This window comes from Heliangelus exortis, chromosome Z, assembly GCF_036169615.1.
Source record: "Heliangelus exortis chromosome Z, bHelExo1.hap1, whole genome shotgun sequence".
Lineage (NCBI taxonomy): Eukaryota > Metazoa > Chordata > Aves > Apodiformes > Trochilidae > Heliangelus > Heliangelus exortis.
In genome coordinates this window covers 70,620,924-70,640,283 of record NC_092454.1, presented here as the reverse complement: position 1 = coordinate 70,640,283, position 19,360 = coordinate 70,620,924, and the positions used below count along the sequence as shown (strand labels likewise).

General features: G+C 36.7%; 1 protein-coding gene across 4 annotated transcripts in view; it reads right to left on the bottom strand.

Annotated features, from left to right (window-relative positions):
* Positions 1-19,360, bottom strand: part of ADGRV1 (adhesion G protein-coupled receptor V1) — a 275,863-nt gene that overhangs the window by 166,507 nt on the left and 89,996 nt on the right. For all 4 annotated transcript variants that reach the window (XM_071731307.1, XM_071731308.1, XM_071731311.1 and 1 more), the window contains 20 exons: positions 18,010-18,265; positions 16,149-16,357; positions 15,299-15,472; positions 14,677-14,859; positions 13,809-13,988; positions 13,018-13,182; positions 11,580-11,697; positions 10,910-11,033; positions 9,557-9,695; positions 9,242-9,427; positions 8,672-8,904; positions 8,039-8,187; positions 7,743-7,944; positions 7,041-7,260; positions 6,143-6,382; positions 4,465-4,614; positions 3,175-3,648; positions 2,306-2,449; positions 1,702-1,873; positions 1,187-1,322 (listed from right to left, as the gene is read on the bottom strand). In XM_071731307.1, coding sequence (XP_071587408.1) covers positions 1,187-1,322; positions 1,702-1,873; positions 2,306-2,449; positions 3,175-3,648; positions 4,465-4,614; positions 6,143-6,382; positions 7,041-7,260; positions 7,743-7,944; positions 8,039-8,187; positions 8,672-8,904; positions 9,242-9,427; positions 9,557-9,695; positions 10,910-11,033; positions 11,580-11,697; positions 13,018-13,182; positions 13,809-13,988; positions 14,677-14,859; positions 15,299-15,472; positions 16,149-16,357; positions 18,010-18,265 — 3,854 coding nt within the window. The remainder of the gene's footprint in view (positions 1-1,186; positions 1,323-1,701; positions 1,874-2,305; positions 2,450-3,174; positions 3,649-4,464; positions 4,615-6,142; positions 6,383-7,040; positions 7,261-7,742; positions 7,945-8,038; positions 8,188-8,671; positions 8,905-9,241; positions 9,428-9,556; positions 9,696-10,909; positions 11,034-11,579; positions 11,698-13,017; positions 13,183-13,808; positions 13,989-14,676; positions 14,860-15,298; positions 15,473-16,148; positions 16,358-18,009; positions 18,266-19,360) is intronic.

Below are 19,360 nucleotides of genomic sequence, written 5' to 3'. Positions count from 1 at the left end.
GCAGCATCCTGTGCCAAGGGAAAACTGTGGGGTAGACAGATGCTAGCACATCATCAGTCTTAGACAGGAAGCTAGAGAAAGAAAGGAAGTTATTTTAAAACTTAGAGTGGGGCTTTGAAACAAAAATTGCCTCCTCACAACATTACTTATTGTAATTTTTTCCAGATCTGAGCCCTATTATCAATATAGATTTAAGCTCTACTTTGTTGATACTAAATATATTCCTTTCTTATGAGAAAATAAGCATAGAGACTAAGACCCTTTGTGAAACCTTGCATCTTACATTTGTCTCTAGAACTGACCCATTATTCAGTTCTAGAAGCTACCAAATGGAACATTTACAGTGAATAATTTTGGTTAACAAACTGGACTCTTACCATAACTAAGGGAGCCAGAAAAACTTTTAAGTACATCAGCTTTAACTCCTGTGGGATGTAGTATTAATTTTTCCAGGATTCACACAGTAAATAGGTGATCTGAGGACACCAGTCTACAGGAAAAACAAGCCTAGGAGAAGGGGGCAGTCTCAGGAGTTTAGCCACCCATTTAATTCCTACTGCTTTCAGATTTGCCAGTTCAGCTGTATTATGGTGAAGCCAATAAACACCTTTCTACATTTGCAGTGTTGCTCCAGGTCCATTCTTTTTATAAGACTTTTAGCTATCATTGAGTAAGGAAGAATGAAAAGGAAAAAGTTTGAAGAACACGTAACAACGTAGTCAAGACTGAAGATGACATTAAATGTAATGTCTTTTGTTTTAGGAATAAAAATCGAGTATTTTCAGAGCATTTCTTGGTTTATTTTATTTATTTTAAATACCACTTGTTACCTAAGATCTAAGTGTGGATTATTAGGGGCACTAATTAACATTGTTAAAGAGTTGCTTTCATTCTTCAGTTTCCTGGCTAAAACTTCATTTTAATTGTCTCCATCGTTCAAGACACATTCTAGACACATTGCATCCCAGTGATAAGAAACAGACATAAATCAGAGAAAAGCCTCAGTTCTGATCAGGTCAGATCTCCAGTACTGGCACTTGTTTCCATGTACACATTTATCAAAGGAGGCACTACAGCTTGGTAGCTACCTATAATTTGATAGGGATTAGTGTAAAGTATGTGCTTGTACATGGGTCATAATTCTTACAGCATCTGTGTGACTCAAAATTGTAAGAAATGTCCTTACCTCAGGCGAGCCCCACCAGACACATTGCTGTGCACTGCTGCTAAAGTGATGGCAAATGACTCATGTTTATTCAGGCTTGGAGTAGCCTGAAATGAAATTACTTTACTCTGCTCACCAGAGGAAAATACAACAGTTCCTGAAGAAAAAGAGAGAGTGGGAGAGACCACAAGTCAAAATCACTAATTAGGAACCCCCCCTCTTATCTGGAAATGTGCTGAGATAGGGACAGTTATCACAATCCCATTCCTGTAGGAACAGGAAATCAGCATTAAAAGCCCTTCCCTGCATAAAGCTGTTCTTCAGGGGCATAGCACATGCTTACCTCCAAGACATCTACCTATGAAGCTTTATTCTTTTTTATGAAATAAGCATATCCCTTACAGATAAAAAAATAGAGCATTTGACTTCATTCTAATGACTCTTGCTTCAGAGGAAGCTTGTAGAGGTACAAATAATTAAATGTGGTATCACCACTTAGGCAAATTTCATAGTTGTTTCCCCAGACAAGCACTTACCAAATGGAGGAGTCAGATTGCCTGTCTGAGCAAAGTCACTGATTAGATCTGGTGGGTATCCTGAAATCCAGTTAACTGTAACTGAACCATAAACTCCTTTTCTGATTATGACAGCCTGGCCTGTCCCTGCTACAACGTCCTCGAGTTGTAAAATCACAGATTCAAAGCCAACCTATGGAAAAACAATAGGTTTTATTATAGAAAATGGAATAAAAAAATGGGATATTACATATGTGTAAGCATGCTGCATTTTGTAAGACAGGCATTTCACAATGATTAGGGGGATATGTATGTTTCTATTTATACACACATGCATGTGCATGTATATACACACACATATTTCCTTCACATTTCCCTCATATTTCCTTCTTTAACCATACTTCTGAGACACTTAAGAATTAGGTCTCAGGGAAAAGGAACCAGTGTGACTGACATGTCAGTACTGAAAACACTGCAAATAGCATTCTGTGTCTGTAATTTAAAATAAAACAAACAAGCAAACAACAACCTGTCCTTAATGTTCTCAAGAAACTGCTGTAGCACTACCATTCCTCTAAACCTTTCTTCTGTGGTAGAAATGTCACACTGCAGTCAGTCTACTGACCTGTGAATTGGCAGCTTCCTCAGGAACAAGCAGAACAGCTGACTTTGCTTTTCCTAATATTTTAGGCACATCCTTGGCACTTCCACTAACCAGGCTTACATCAGTCAGTTCCAGAGTAAAATTCAAGCCCAGTAAAAGAAATGCCTTTGAGAGAGAGAAAAGGTAGAAATTTAATTCCCCTAAAAATTTTATATCCACCAGTATAAAGAATTCAGTAATAGGAAAATCTAGAAATTTTATTGTATTTGAATAAAAAAAACCAAAAACCCAACATTGGTTAGAAGGCATTTGTTTTGTTGATTATGTTTCTCAAAAGAAATACAGCTAAAATTTACCATCAGTTTGTTGGAGTGTAAGTTTGTAGAGAAACTATTGCCATTTTGTTAAATTTTATCTACTAAAGGGAGCCTTATTTTGGTTTTAATGCTTAGGATTAAAAGGATGTAGCATGGATGTAAGAGGATGAAAGAGTGGATTTAAGACTGTAGGAATAAAAATAAACAACCAGAGAACACAGAGAACTGAAGGAAAATTCATCTGCTGCTTCATGAGTCAGCACTAACAGATCTCCATTTATGATCCAAAAGGAAAACTTGAGAAAATATTTGCATGCACATAGTAATAAAATACTGAACTGTTACTGAGAAAAGGAAAAACTGAATATTTGAACACGTACATAGCAATGATTTTGAATTATTATCTAAAAATGCATTATTTTAACACATTTTGAGTCAGTAAATAAGATATTCACACAAATTCTTCTTTGTGTGGATACAATTGAGAGGTTATTTTCTTATTCCAGCTCATTTGCAGTGACAAGCACAAATGGAAACAACAGATACCACAGGAACTAAAAGGGTAATACAAACCTGGCTGGCTATTGGCACTCTTTTCACTCCAAAGCTGGCACCATCTTTTACTGTGAGGTATCCAACCACATTCTCAGGTGCAATTAGCACTTCTTCATGATGGTAGGAGATATGGTACCCAACAATCACTTCTCCAAATGCCCCAGCATGCCGAGTTACATTAAGCTGAATATATCTATCCAGGTTTCTCTCTACTAACACTGACTGCTGATCAGGGTACAGTGCAAACACTCCATGGGGATCATCGTTTGCAAAAACATTAATCTTTGAAATTCTTTTTTCTGGGTCTAAATCTGCTCCACCTTCTACTGAAATCAGCTGCACCTCGTATTTTTCATCCAGTTCCGGAATGTCATCAGGTAACAAGTAGATAATTATCTCAGCTGTGCTCTGCTGGTCAGCAATGACAACAGATCCCTCTGTCCTCAGAAAGTCACCTGTGATATCAGATTCACTCCGTATTTCCCAGTACACCTGAAAAGAGTTTAGAAAATGAAAAACAAACGATTTTGTTTTTACCTTCTTTTTCAGAAGGTAAAACAAAAATTAGAAGGTAAAACAAAATTAGAAGGTAAAATAAAAATTGGCACAGGAAGAGGCACACAGACTATCTTACCAAACCAGGTTGTGTTGTACCTCTAGCAGTACTATGAATTTAAAGATTTCCTTTGTACAACTTCAGAAGATTTATTTAAAACTGTATGGAATCTCTGGACCGTTAAAAAAAACCCAAAACCACCATATTTCTATTTTTACACCAAGATATCCTTGCTGCTTTTACTTTTTCCAAGATTCCTTATATATAGGAAGCAGTGATTAGTTCATATTAAACACAGCAGATACTTTTATGGTTTTTTTCTTTAAATTGAACTAATAATTAATAAACTGCTGTAAAATGTAAAATTTTGAAAAATGATGGGAGTGATGGTGCAGAGGTGCAGTCCCAAGGGAATACTCTTATTCTTACCCTGAAGTATGATTGACAAGAAATGAATTCTGATGATCTCAAAGAAAGATCACTATGTAAGTATGCTCTGGGGGGGAGAGGCAGAAAGAGAAGGACTGTGGTACTGTTTTCCATTTTCATTCCTGACCAGAGGAAACTGAACCTGACTCCCCCAAACCACAAGTAGAAGGGCTCAGTCATTTTAAATCCAGTCTAAAAGGCAACATTTCAAATATGAAATTGACAATCAAGCACTTGCAAGGCATAGGAGAAGTATTCCTCCATACACTGACACTGAGGATGGGTTCAGATTGAAGTTTTTGTTAGGAAAAAAGTGAAAATACCGTTATGTTTCCCAAGGTGCCCTGAATCCGTCTGACAAACAGTGAAATGCTTTGTGGCCCTTCCACTTCTGAGGGTTCTGTGTAGTTATTCTCAGTTAATGATTCAGGAGCAAACTGTACAATTCCATTGGGGTCACCAAATTTCTGTATCTGTAAAGAAGTAAACCAACACATGAAAAATCAGACATTTATTTTGAGTGGTGTGCTGAGAGCTTTATTGCTAGACACTCAAGGCACATACCTATCAGTTATCCTGCCAACTTTTCTCCTCTTTGGAAGCTTCAACAGTACATTAGCAGCTAGAACTGAGACTGGGAGAATAAAAGAAACCAACCCAGCAGATGGCACCATCAAGGTACTGAGACAGAAGTGATATGAAACCCCTGTACATACACATACGTGCACCCAAAGGAAGACAGGATGGGCATGGAATCTACAGGCAACTTGCTCTTCTGTGAGAAAATCATACATTGATCCATAAATAAGTTTAAGTAGGATCTAAACTGGACAGGAGTCAAAATATGATTTTGCCAACACATACAGAAAGTTTCCAGGTGTGAACTGCTAAACACATTGCATGTAAGTAAATATATGCCATGGGAATGAGATGAGCTTCACTCAGCTTCAAACAATTTGTAACTTACAAATGATCCAAACAGAATTCAGAGATTAAAGTAATTTTGAAAGGTTTTGGAAAACAAACCCCATGGATAGAAGATACTAAGAGACAGCAGAGGAAGTATGAATGTCCCCTTTTAAGATTTCCAGCAGTATGTGAGGAAGAAAAGGACAGAGTTTTATTTCAACTGTTGGATCTGAATATTCTGCTATTAAAGCAGGAAATGCTCAGGTATCTTAAGCTAACATATAGGAACTATTTTAACACTTTTAAAGGTGTTAAAACACTTCTAAAGCCTGCTGGGTTGGAACTCATACACATCCATCTCTATTAATCACTAGCTGCAAGAACTCATAGTGAACAGACACAGAACTGAGCTGTAACATCAGCATGTACTGAGAAGCCAGCTCACTGGTGTGCAGGGTAAAACATTCCAGCCCAAGGAATAAAGTTTGGAAAGAGCATCTGAGGGGGCTGTGGAAACAGGAGCTAATTCCATCAACACTCTACAGACCAGGGGAAAAAAGGAAAAAAATCCAACTCCCAGGAAAAATTTATTTCTTGTGGGATTCTTGTAACAGCCTTATTAATATTTCCTTAGCTGCAGTATTCCAAGAGCAGTAATTTGTCTTTGATAGCTCCCTATGCCTTCTTCTACCAATTTCTGCATTTCTCTTGGTCTACAGCAGTCAGATTCTCTCACTTTTTTTGTGTATGACAATTGGGGTAGAAGAAGAGCTCGAGAAGGGATGAGCAACAAACTGCCATTTAAAAACAAGGACCCAGTCCATGTTCTCTCCAAAGTCAGCCACAGACACCTGCAAATAAGAGGGTCAGGTCAGCACCTAGATACCAACTTTCACTGACACACTCTTTGCCTCCTGTTTTAAGGAATGAAGGAAGCTGTAATAATGCATCTAAGGAGTATAAAGGCCAGAAGAAAAAAAAAATATAAAAAAATTACAAACTATGCAATAATTATTAATTTTTAAAAACTTTTCAGGATAAATATCAGTATCAACAAAGATCTCAGAAGAAAGAAAAGCAATAATGACTTACTATTAGTGCAATGCTGCCTGCCTTAGGATCTATTTCTGTTTCTCCTTTCACAAGGCTCAGTCTAATAATGAAGACCTCCTGAACTTCAACTTCTTCATGAGGATAGATTTCTAGATTAATAGTTCTCAGACCTCCTTCTCCTTCTCCAAAATAGAATGATCCACTCACAGGGTCGCCGATGTCACTATTCAGGGGAGATAAAACCTCTTCCGAATTAGGTCCCAAAATGTCCCAATTAATCTGTGGAAGATAAAAGTTTTAGATTTAGAATGATGATGTATTAGAATAGCCTCCCAGTGGGATTAATGAGACTACCACAAGTGACATAAAAAATTCTTCTAGCTGGTAACTACTTATGTTTAAGCCTTTGCTGTTAATACAGAATATAAAATATTCATAATGAATTCTATGTGGGAAAATACATAGTGAGGAGGAGCTCATGGTCTTTAAGGAATCTTCCAGTCCTTTGCCAAGTCTGTGAAAGGCCTACCTTGGTTCACTTTCACTTTGTTAGTGATCTGTGTAGATAAAAGAGAAAAAGCCTGGAAAACTCACAGTAAACAATGTACCAGGAAAAAAAAATCACCAGCTTTAGGAAGTAATTCAGCTGAAATAAATTAAATTACTGGTGGTGCACGAAATTAGCCAAATTCTTGCCAGTATTAGGAGCTAGTTCAAAACAAAGTACCTCAAAAAATAATAAGAGAAAGAAAGTAGGAAGAGAAGGAGTAGAGAAGTAACAACATTTTCTGCTGCATTACGTCTATATGTCATTCAAGCTTAATGAAAAGTCACAATCATTCCACCAGAGATCAGTCATAAAGAAACTCTTGAAGCAAAATGCAGGTTTTTGACCTCATCAATGGAAAGCATTCAGCCTTTGGTAAGCAGGGCCCACCTGTGTCTCCCCTAGCAATCTTCCAGTCCTCTCCAGTACCAAGGACACTGCCATGGGGGTATCAGGGTTGGGAAGAATAATTCGACTCTGGTTGAGAAATCGGACGACGCCCTGGGGGGAGTCACTCTTGGCAATAGTGACCTGGCTCACTAGGTGGAGCCCAAGGACTGCTCCACCAGTGGCTCCTGTGAGCTGGATCTCAAATTGCTCTTCAAATTCACTGAATGGAGAAAAGGAAAGATATTCTGGTGTATCAAAGAAAAAACATAATTAAAGCTATACGTATTCATTCAATTATGCATCCAACCGACTCTGTGTATACTGGGGTCACCTCTTTGAGCATACAGCAGAAGATTGCTCTGACCTGCACAAAATGGTGATGTTTGAACTAAAAACAATCTTCTGTTTTCTAGTCATGTTAAAAAAGATGAAATTTTGTATTATTCACAGCACTGCTACTAACAGCCTAAAATTCTGACAACTGAACTGAAACCCACCCACCCATGCATTTCTTTGCATAAGACTTAACAGGAAGTACAGAACTCTAATAATATTTTTCCCCTCCCCCTTTAAATTTATGTGATTTTTCAGAACTGCTGAAATTTGAGTTTCAATTTCATTTCTATAAAGAGACATGATACATAGGCTGAAAAGGATTTCTCATAAGTAAATTAGAAAATAAATATCTGAAAAATTAATTACCTTTCCTCATCATCTATAATAGAGATATAAATAAAAGTCTGGTTCTGTCCATGATGAAAGACAACAGAGTCATTATGGATGAAATAGTCAACACCATTGGGAAGTGCAGAAATACTTCTAGATATAAAATCAGCTGTTACAGTGCCATAGGTTCCACGCTTCCTCACAACAGGAATCCTGATTAATCCAGCATCCTCTTCCACTGCAGGAATAATTGAGAAAAAGTTATTTTATTTCAAAATTCAGTCCATAGCCCTAGACTTATCTTCTAAACCACAGTGAAAAGGTAGACTTACCCTCTAGAAGGATATACTGTGGATCAAATTCTATGATGCCTTCTGCATTATCACTTTTTGCTATAGTGACTCGTACTGTGGAGATATTTCCTATTATTGGAGGCTGATCTATCTGTAGACCATTTTCTTTTACATCAAAATCGAATCCACTTGCAGGAACATAAAAAAGAAAATATATTAAGGTTTCTGGTGGGTGTATTAAGATGCAGTAACAAGAATTTGTCATTTAACACAAATACTATTTATTTCTGATTATTATCACTGGAGAATTTTTGGTCACACTTTTTCGCACTACTATATATATATGCAAAAATAGCACTTTATTCACAGAAATGTGAATCTTTTTGTTTTTTCTTTCTCATTTCATCTTCTTCTTTGAATTTCATGCAACTTGACAGTTTGTACTTAACATATGGGCTTTCAGATTTAATAAATCTTAATCAACAAAATATTTACACTAATGTTAAAAGAATGGTGTTCCCAAACATCCAGGTATGATTTCTTTTATAGCCATCTTATGAAACTTTACAGTAAAACAGCTGGAATCCAGTGCTTATTTTATGCAAGTTGACAGATTCCACATCTAGTGTCTCCTTCTACTTGTAAACTATCAACCAGGAATTCTTTTTTTACCTTCCTTGGAGTTCCACTTCAGTAATTACCACTGAAAAGTCTTCAGGACCTTCAGGAAAGTCATCATCATGAATTTCGATCACAATCATTTTACTCTCCTCCTGTGGTTCAAACAACACTTCCCTTACTGTGGGAGTGAAATCAGTTCCCTCCTCTGCAGTCCCATTTATTATCTGAAAGCAAAGACGCACTTTGCCATAGGATCCCCTGGAACGCACAACAGTGATGTTAACCTGAGGGAAAGAGGAGATATTCTTTAAAAAATGCCTTAGTTTTTCTCTTACAGTTGCCTTTAGAAGACTGTTCTAAAAGCATCTTCTCGTTGGCTTTGTCAAGTAAAAGCAATTTGCTTTACCACGCACTGAGTACACACAATTTAGGAGATAATCGTCTTTCTCAGAGTGTTAAAAAAAACTCCAGAAGCCTCAGACAGCCATTCTGGAGACTGTCCTATGATAAACGTAGAATAAAGCTTTGATTTGCTTTTCTTTTTCTTGAGTTAAGCACAAATCTAGCAACAATATTGTTATCTATCAATATCTTATATATTCAGGAATTACAACCTCATACCCATTTTTCTTCTTCTGTTGTTTGCAACAGTTCCTGTGAAAATGTAAACTCTCCATAGGGAAAATCACTGGCTGCCATGGTAATATCTGCTGTGCTGCTGGATTCATTTATGAGTCCTCCATCACTGATTCCTGTTAGCTGAAACTGGTAGTAGTGCTTCTCCTCAGGGAGACTGTCATCTACAGCCTAGCAATGACAGGATACAAGGATTTGAACCATTTTCAGGCAAAGAGGTATAACTGATTTCTAACCAAGATACCAGATAAATGAAAGGAAGTGGCTGAAACAGCTGCTGGTGTAAAATCTTTCATATACCTGTATTAGAACGACTGCTGCAGACTGCCTGTCCTGCATGGTCAAGGCCCCTGATGTCTCAACAAATTCTGTGTGATGAGGAGGAGTTATGTTCCAATATATAGTGATCTCACCAAAAATCCCTGGGCCACGTGTCAGGCTGCAGATAAGAACACAGGCAAAGATCTTATTTTATACCTTGAATATTTTACTGCCAGTCCACAGAGAGATTGTATTATTATATTATGGTGCATTAAAGAAATGTAATCTGCACTTTGAAGATTGAGTTTTAATGTGTTAATTCAATATTCAGATTTTCATAACTTTACAAAAATTTACAATTTTTGCAATTTTATAGTTATTTAAGACCTTTACAATTTCTTCTGCAGAACAATAACATTTTCGCAGTTCTGTTTTATTCCCCTGTATTGGGCGGCATCTTGAGTTGTATTTTTATTAAGAGGTCCTTACAGTCCTTTTGCATGTATTGGTTAAAGATAAAAGCTAAAAACTGAGCTGTCTTGGTTCCTCCATTCTGCTTTCATAGAGACAGCTATGCACAACAGAAGGAATTGGGTTTAAGGGTAAAGATTAGAGGCAATTAGGTTTTTAAGGCAGAAGGATACTGGTACAGTACTGTGAGATTTTTTGATAAGTGTTCTCTCTACTGCCTGTCTAAAAACCTAGAGCCTTACACTCCTACTCATGACATTTGTTTTGGTGTTCTAATTCATGGTAAAAAATTGTCAATGCCTAACATGATCTCCTACGTGATCTACAACTACTGCTGCAAAAAGCAGCATTTTGTCTTTTGGGTTTCTCACGGCAGCATGAGAAGCTGTTCTGTTGCTTGTATTTATTGGTTCATCAAGGTAAAGCTCCATAATCTCTTTTTCTAATACTCTCAGAAGGTATGTTAACATCTGAATTTCTCCATCTTTGCAGCCACATGTTGTCACTGCCTGCAGTGAAATACTGCACCGTGTTTCAGCTATAAAGCTAATTACTGCTTTGGTTATGGTAGCCATTACAGCAATATAGTGAAGACAGTAATCCTGAAAAGCTAAAAGCATTTCAAATGCCACTGATTCCCTTCTTTCTTTTCCTTTTACTAGAATCCTCTTTTCTTCAATGCACTGATGTTGTAAGTAATTTGAATACTGAGAGGAATACTCAGAGCCCCTGAATAATACTAGAAAGACACATGTAATATATTCTGTCTTCCTGTAAAAACAAGCATCTAATTTCAAAAATAGTTCTGATTTTAAAAGTGATAATGATATGCAGCATTCCAGAAATTCTTGCCAAATGTGTCTCATAGCTTTTGAAACTGAACTGTTGTTCTTCTTTTGGAAAGATGTGTGAGGAACCCACCTAATAAGAGCAGTTCCATTATAACTTCCAATAGGTTCACCAATCAGAACATGCTTGGATGAATGGGCTATTCCAACAATCCCAGCAGCTCCTTCATCACCCAAAATTATGATGGTTGCAACACCTAGGAAGAGGAAAAAGCTATTCATTGTAAATGAAAACTATCTAATGAGCTAACTTCTGTCAATCTTGTGACATGAAAGACCATGGAATCACCATCCTTGGAGATATTCAGTATTTGAGTGGACAAGGCATTCAGTAAACTGATCTAATTGTGAAGTCTCATGTTCCTTGAGCAAGTTTTTCAACTCAGTGACCCATCTGGATGGTCCCTTACAAGTGAAATTACATGTCTGAACCTGGTTTTGTTTTTTGCATCTTTTTGCTAAAGAATTATTTATTGACAACATTAACTACCTGAAAAAAAAAAAAAAAAAAAAAAAAAAAAAAAGACTAGACCAACAATTTGCTTAGAATGAAAAGCTATTATCTAAAGTTTTCTTTTAATTTCTTCAGTCAAGGAAACAACTTAGGGAAAAATACAGAATAGCTACCAGTGAGCTGAGCACAAATTATACAAGCACTGACGAATTAAAATGCTGAATAACAGACCTACTATATTTCTTATATCAAATGTCTCAAAACAGAATGTAATGAATTCATTCTTTACCATTTACAGGGGATATCTCTGCATCTCCTGCAGAGATTAGCTGAATGGTAAAGGTTTCATTCCCCTCCAGCAGACCATCTTGAATGGCATGTAAAACAATGAGCTTCTGGAATTCAGTCTGCATCATGGAAAGACCAGAAGATACATATACACACATTAAGTGAAACTAATAAAATATATTATTTAAAAAAAAAAAAGAAAAGAAAAAAAAAAGTAAAAAGAGTTAAGCATACATATGCTTGATAAAACCAATAATATTTTTAAGGACAGCATTCCTGATTTGGTTGAAATATTTTCTTGCAGATTAATAATAGTAAAAATGCCTCTAAAATACTGCCTGCTACCCCAAAAATATTCTAAAAAAATCAACTGAGTAGTAATTGAAATTACTTTTAAATTATATCCACAGTTCTTCTCAGAAGGAAACTTTATATACAAAGCCTTTTCCACCAGAAATTACAAACAAAATGGGATATTAATATTCTTAAGATCAACAATATTAAGATTAGACACACTAGGTCATAGAAAAATCTTTTGTAATCCACATTTTTGCCAGTGGGCAGCAGCAAATGCTTAAAATAAGAATTTAGGAAAAAAGTAGGTACACATTGTATAGCTCTAGTTTACATATATACATATTTGTACTCTTATATATATGCACATATAAGAACTAATTAAAAACAATGTCCAGGACCACTAGTAGAGAAAAGATAGCAAAATTATAGCAAAACTTTGCCAAATACTGGTTGTCTTACAAAACAAAGCTATTTTCTAGCAGAGCAAATGTAAAATAAGTAACGGGTATACCTATTGTTTAATGCTCAAGAGCCTTTTACAGATACAATAGATTATAATTTATGTTAAAACACTTTTCTTCATTAACTACTTTGAGCTGATGGTAAAAGACCATTATCAAGATAACAACATAGCTTGATAACATCCAGTACTTTGGCTCTATTTCATAGTTCTAACCTGCAAAGAAACACAAATCAAATAAACCTGATGAAAAGGCACCAATGTGTTTTATCATTTATTATTTTTAAATCTGCAGCTTTTGAGTATTTATTTGCCCTTCTTATTCTTTCAGTATCCATTTTCTCTTTCTGTGGTCATACTGCAATGAATGCTTCTGTAATAATTCTTCATATTCAGTATATTTTTGTTCCCTCTTCTTAGCTGTGAAAACAATTCAGATTTGAGGAGCCTGTCTTCTTCCTGGTGGTCATATTATGCTGCCTTAAAAACAGCATGTCAGCTTTCCTTTTGTTTGGAAAAAATCCCACATCATACTGCTATCCACACCTGCTCAAAATGCCCCTTCCCCAGTGTTATGACCCCAGTAACCTTCTATTTCCATAAAAATACAACACACACATGTAGGAAAACAGAACTATTTATACCTCTAATATTAACTGATTTATTGCAGTATCATAAATACCTCATTGAAGTGAAGGGTACCACTCAGAGGGGTCAGGTCATATTTGGCTGCTTCCTCAAGAATCCACAACACTTCAGCTTCTCCTTGTCCTCCTTGGCTTCGTCTTACAGTGAGAGCCACAACTGCAGCAGGGTCACCTGGAGTCTGAGGTTCCTTCACAGTTACCTGGTGAAGAAAGAGAAGGAGGAAGCAGGAAAGGCTGTAGAAAAAGGCACTGATTTTTCCTTGATGATAAAGCCAAAAACATCCTTATTGGCAATGCAAATTCAGGACAAGAGTGAAAATCAACAGGAAGGTAACAGGCATAAGGAATGTGTTGAAATCTGCTAGCAAAGATTAGTCACTCATGTTATTTCTGTATGCCCTATGATTCAAAACAATCACAGACAATGAGTCACAAGCAGGCACAGCACCAGCAAAATGGGAGCAGAAGAACCATTCAGTGACAGGAATCAAGATGAAGAATGTTTCATAATTTCTTTTAAGACTTCACTTTCACTGATATAGATTATTATGAAACAATATTGATATCCAACATGTCAACAAACCATCCTGCCTGAGATGTCCTGAATTGTCAGTATTACTGAATTAAACCAATTCAGTCATGCAGAAAATCTATATCTAGGCAGCAGCACTTTCATTGTTATTCCTAGCCTACACATAAACACAATGCCTGTCAAGGAATCACGTCTCCCACTGCAGTGAAGGCTTACCAAAATCAGCTAGGTGTTAGTGACACAAACTCACTATCCAGCTTTAGCAGAAAAGAGTGCAATCCAAATAAAACTCACTTTCTTTTCTTCAAACCCAAATACTCCAACAGGGGAATCATTGGGTGGAATAGCGACAGTTACCAGGGTGTCATCCCCAAGTCTGGCACCACCCGTGACCCTCACCAGGGCAATCTTGAATATCTCAAGGGATTCAACTTCACTGTCATCTATGATTGTAATTTCTATTACTCCTGCAGCCTGCAGAAATTGTTAAAAAAAAAAAAAAAAAAAAAAAGCAGTAAAGTTTCATTCATCGTATCAGATAATCATAGTAGCAGATAAACACAATTACTCAGTTGTGCTGATTTTGTACTGTACTTCTACCTTTATAGCAAGAAAGCAAAATTTCAAGAATGGCTTTCTGTTAATCAGTGTAAATCTTCTGCATTAAGATCAGCAGTTTGCTCAGCTTTGGTACTCAGCAGAATGAGCTGGCGGACGATATTGTACTTCAGCCAAATACAGCTCACAAAGTATATCCTTCTATTTTTCCAAATATTTCTGCTCACTGAAAGTCAAACACCCTTGTGTATTGTCATAGGCAGCATGAAATTTAAAACTATGTGTAGAATACATCGAAGAAAAAAATATAGGCTTATCCTGAGAATCTATAGACAAAACAGTTTATGTTATACATTTTCAGTGTAACAGGCCATATTATTAGAAATTATGTCTTCACTTGAGTAGGTACAAAGGCATATAACCCTCTCTACTCAATGTTTATGAACACTCTGCTTTTCCTTGGTCAAGAACTGAAGTCAGGAGCATCGTTCAGTTACATAAGCCCCTAAATAAAATGTTTTCAATGAAAAGATGTGAATTCTGCTGAAAGATAACAAGAGAAACTCTTAATCCAGGGAGAGTTAAACTTCCAGCAAGTGCATACCTGCCCTTCTGCAAATGTAAGGTTTCCAAATGATGGTGTGAAGTCTTCCAAGGTAGCAGTTGAAGGAATGGCTTCCCAGTACAGAGTTGCTGACCCAAAACTCCCAGCCTGACGAACAACTGGGAGTTTCAGTATATTGTGTGGTGGCGGTAGCTCATAACCAGGCACAGCTCCAGTTATATCCTATAAATTCAACAAGAAATTGCTGAGTGTCACAGGGAACTTATTTGTTGTTTCGGGAGGCTTAGGTTTTCTGTTTTGTTTTGTTTTGTTTTTTGCATATTGGCCATCAGGTAAAAATAAACAAAGAAATACATAATCAGTTTTTAATTGGGCTGAATTTAGCATTGATCTTGCCCTGAGCAGAAGTCTGGATTAGATGACATCTGCAGGTCTCTTTCAAAATATTCTATGACACCAGTTTTACCACTTCCAGCTCCCTAACAAATTTAATATGTTTACTATTAAGAACTTTCTAACAAGGAACTGTTTTTCTGGTATCTGGCCTATGTGTCCAGAACAATTTAGAGTCATAACGCCTTCCAGAACAATAGAAAAAGTTGCCTGAAAACACTGACTCTCCTGCTGGAATGCTTCTTTAAGTATTTGTATTCAGACTTACCTTTGTAACATTGAAACTAAATAGTCCTCTAGCATCATCATTTTCTTCAATTGTTATTTCAGCTATTTCTAACCCAAGCCTCTTCACACTTGGCTGACCTCCAGTGCGAGAATCAACCAGTTGTACATCAGTAATATTGATAATAAATCCTTCCTCTAATTCTGGAATATTGTCCTGCAAAAAATATTTTTAAATGTCACATTTTAAATTAACTACTGCAAGTTATATACAAAAAGCTTGCTACTTGAGGGTTCTTTGCTGTTCAGAAGTTTCCAACACTTGGAACTATATGACCAATCCCTTGCTTCACACCATATGAAAAAGGGCAAAGGGTCAAATTTGCTGAGTTTTAGCAACTGAAGTTGGAAGTCAGGTTCCAGATCTGTGACACCTGCAGAAGATATTACTGACTGCCACTTGGGTCTCCTGTCTTTAAGGAAAGTGGTCAGAGTTCAGACACTAAGTCAGAACTTGAAAAGCAACACATCCATTCTGAATATTTTTAAAGAATATATATTCTTTTTTTGGTGAAACATTAACATTTTGTGAACTACTGAATAAAGTATTAACAGGCATACAAAGTAAAGTAAATCCTTTAAAAGTATCTTTTTTTCTTTTGTCAGTATTATATGTTAATTTTGGGATTACGAAAAAACAAAGAATTTGGTTCATTCTCAGTGAGGAGCACTCAAATTCTTTTGAAAGAGGTGGTTGCAATTGTTACTAATATACAACCACCCCTCAGGCAGGAATCCCACCCAAGCCACTTCTAGAATGCTAACACCTAGTCCTGGTACATAATCAGTACCATTTTCTCTTTCATTACTAAAGATATCACTGGACTACTCACAGGCAAAATAGTGACAATGACAGAAGTTATTGTTTCATCCTCTGCCATGATGATTGTCTTCTTTTCCAGTATATAATCCTCATTTTCTTTTGCTTGATTGGAGAGGGGGAGCTCAAAGTTTGGCACGCTGCTCAGCTGAACTATAATGTCTCCAACAAACCCTTGTTCTCTAACAATTTGTAAAGAAACAGTCGTTGCATTTACTTGCCCTGTAAGAAAGAGGGGAGAAAAATCAATATATGTTTGTTTTACCCCTTGGCCTGCCTGTTTTTCAGCTCAACTAATTGTTCTGGAGCTGCTTACTGGAGCCCACTTTAATTCTGCTTAGCAACACAGCAATACTTGGATAATTCCATAACTCAGGGAAATGAGCACATACAAGTGGTGTGAAAACACACAAAACACAGTGAATACATCTTAGAAGCATTTTAAAACTGGGTCTAGAGGAAGAATAAAATATGGAATATTTACAGTTTTAAATTTACATATTTCAAAAGATGAGGAAGACATTATTATAAGTTCATTAAAAGGGATAAAATAAAAGCAACTGAGACTTTCCTATGATCTCCAGAAATTTTGCAAAACTGTTACTTCAACATCATCTTTTTTATTCAGTTTTCCTTCAAAACACCCATGTCACTATTTTACCTGGCCTTCACAGAACCTGGACAACACCATAGATTCTAGTACAGAAAGCAGCATTGGAGGCAGTCACTCTGGTGTAAGCTTTACATTTTCCTAACCCAAATGTTGAAGAAAATGAGACCCACTTGTATCAGTGAGGTTCAGATCCCTTTTGGAAAAGCAGATTTGCATCTTTTTCCAATAAACCACCGAGTACAGCATCAGGCAAATGGTGCTGGGTTTATGATTGGAGAAGTAGAAATAGATAAAAAGCAAGGGGCTTTGTGTTTCAGGCTAGTTTTTGTTACTTGTGTTGACTAGATACTGCTTCACAAGTTAGCAGCTGTATATAATTAATTAAACATGCAACACTTAAAAGACTGTAAAAGAAACTGCAACAAATGAAACCAAAGAGAATGCCTAACTTCAAAACTTAAATCCTGACTTCAAAACATAAATGCTTATAATTGTGTCTGTGTGTAAGGAACCAACAGAACCCCTTCACAAGACCTCGAGGTGCCAAAAAAAGGAGAAACACTGATTCACTTTAAAACAGAACTGATAAGGAGTTTTTTTTTTCCCCAGAATAAATATTTGGATGGAAAATGTATTTTTCATAAATTTTATTGGTTAATATGGACGGAACATTAAATTGCCAGGATCCCTGGGGCAGCCTGAGCACCACAGAAGTCCTCTGCCCATTTTCACTTGGTGCCTGAAAGGAAAACTGATGTAACCCAATGAAACAGAAAAGCAGAAAAAGCTCCTGTTCAATTTTCTTGAAATGTAATTCACCCTTGATCTGTTTCCTTCCTTCCCTACCCCACAGAATAAGCCATTTCCCTTTTCAACTCAGATCTACATAAATTATTTTAAATATTATATTAAACACATTAAATTGGCAAGTCTGGCTTTTTATCTAAATAGAATTATTTTAGGTACTACTGATTTGCAACACAAGATGCTAAGATTTTAATAACTAACCACTAAATAAGTTACCAAAAAATGTTGATATGTGCTATATGAAATACAGCCATATGCAATGAAATACCACAGTAACATATTTTAGATATGCTAAGAAAATTTTTACAGATAAATGCTGATATATATAAAGACTAATATACATTATATATATATGTATATTACATAGACATAAGCAAATTTGCAGCTTCAACAATGCTTTCCCTGAAAAAAAACCCATGTCTTTTCTCCTAAGAATGAAGAATTTCAGATTTACCTTCTGGCTCTGTGACTTTCACAAAGAGAGACTCTGTGTGCCAGCCAATGACACCATGTGGAGAGTCACTTGGTAAAATGGTAAGTACAGCTCTTGCCCTTTTGGGATCAATTACAGCTCCTTTTGCAACATCCTGAACACCCACAGTGGTAACACGAGTGAGTGTGATTTCCACAGCCTCTGCAAGCTCTGCAACACTGTCTGCAAGAATTGTCAGGGTGATGGTGGACAGGGCCTGACCTTCTGAAAATGTAACCTGAAGTTTTAGAGGGAAGAGAAAAAAAAAAAAAAAGTCAAACATCTTCTCAATGCTGTTACACTTTTATTCTATATAACTTTACCCATGAAAAACAATACGTATGCACACAAGGGCATATATATATATATATATATATATATAAATAATATGTATATATATAAATTGCATATATATGTGTGTGTGTGTATATATATATATAAGTAATATATATATATAAATAATAGAACCAAGGAATACCAGAGGAGGAGGGACCCCAAGGATCACGTAGTCCAGCTTTTCTAGGTAGGTACACAGTTTAGATGAGGTAGCCCAGCACTTTGTTAGCTGAGACCTAAAAGTGTCCAATGTTGGGGAATTCACCACTTCCCTGGGAAGATTATTCCAGTGACTGATTGTTCTCAATCTGAAAAACTTTCCTCTTGTTTCCAATTGGAATGTCTCCATTAACCTTCACCAATTACCTTTCTTCTTTTAAACGTGACTCCTGGTAAATAGGGAGATTCCATCTCCTTGATAACCACTCTTTAAAAACTGGAGCATGGAAATAAGGTCTCTTTTGAGCCTTCTTCTCTCCAGGCTGAAGAGACCCAGTCCTCTCAGCTTTTCCTCACATGGCTTCCTGTTGTGACCCTTCTTTGGACCCTCTTCAGCAACAAATTTTTTGTATACTGGGGACCAAAACTGAACACAGTGTTCCAGGTGTGGCCTGACAAGTGCTGAATAGAGTAGGATGATGACTTCTTAAACTCTGGTGGTGAAGCCCTTGTTGATGGAACCCAGCAACCCAGCTTGCTGTCTACTAGGGCCCCCAAGACACTTTCCAAAGAACTACTCTCCAGACATGTCAGTCCCAGCCTGTGCTGCACTTATCCACACTGAATTTTGTAATGGTTTTGTTAGCCCACTCTTCCAGCCTGCCCAGGTTTTCCTGGATGGTGGCTTTCCCTCCTGGAGTGTCTATTTCCCCACTCAACTTGGTGTCCTCTACAAACTTTATCAGGATGTACTTGATCCCAACATCTAGATCATGTATTAAAAGATTAAACAGTGTTAGGGCAAATATCCATCCCTGGGGGGCCCCACTTGTGATTC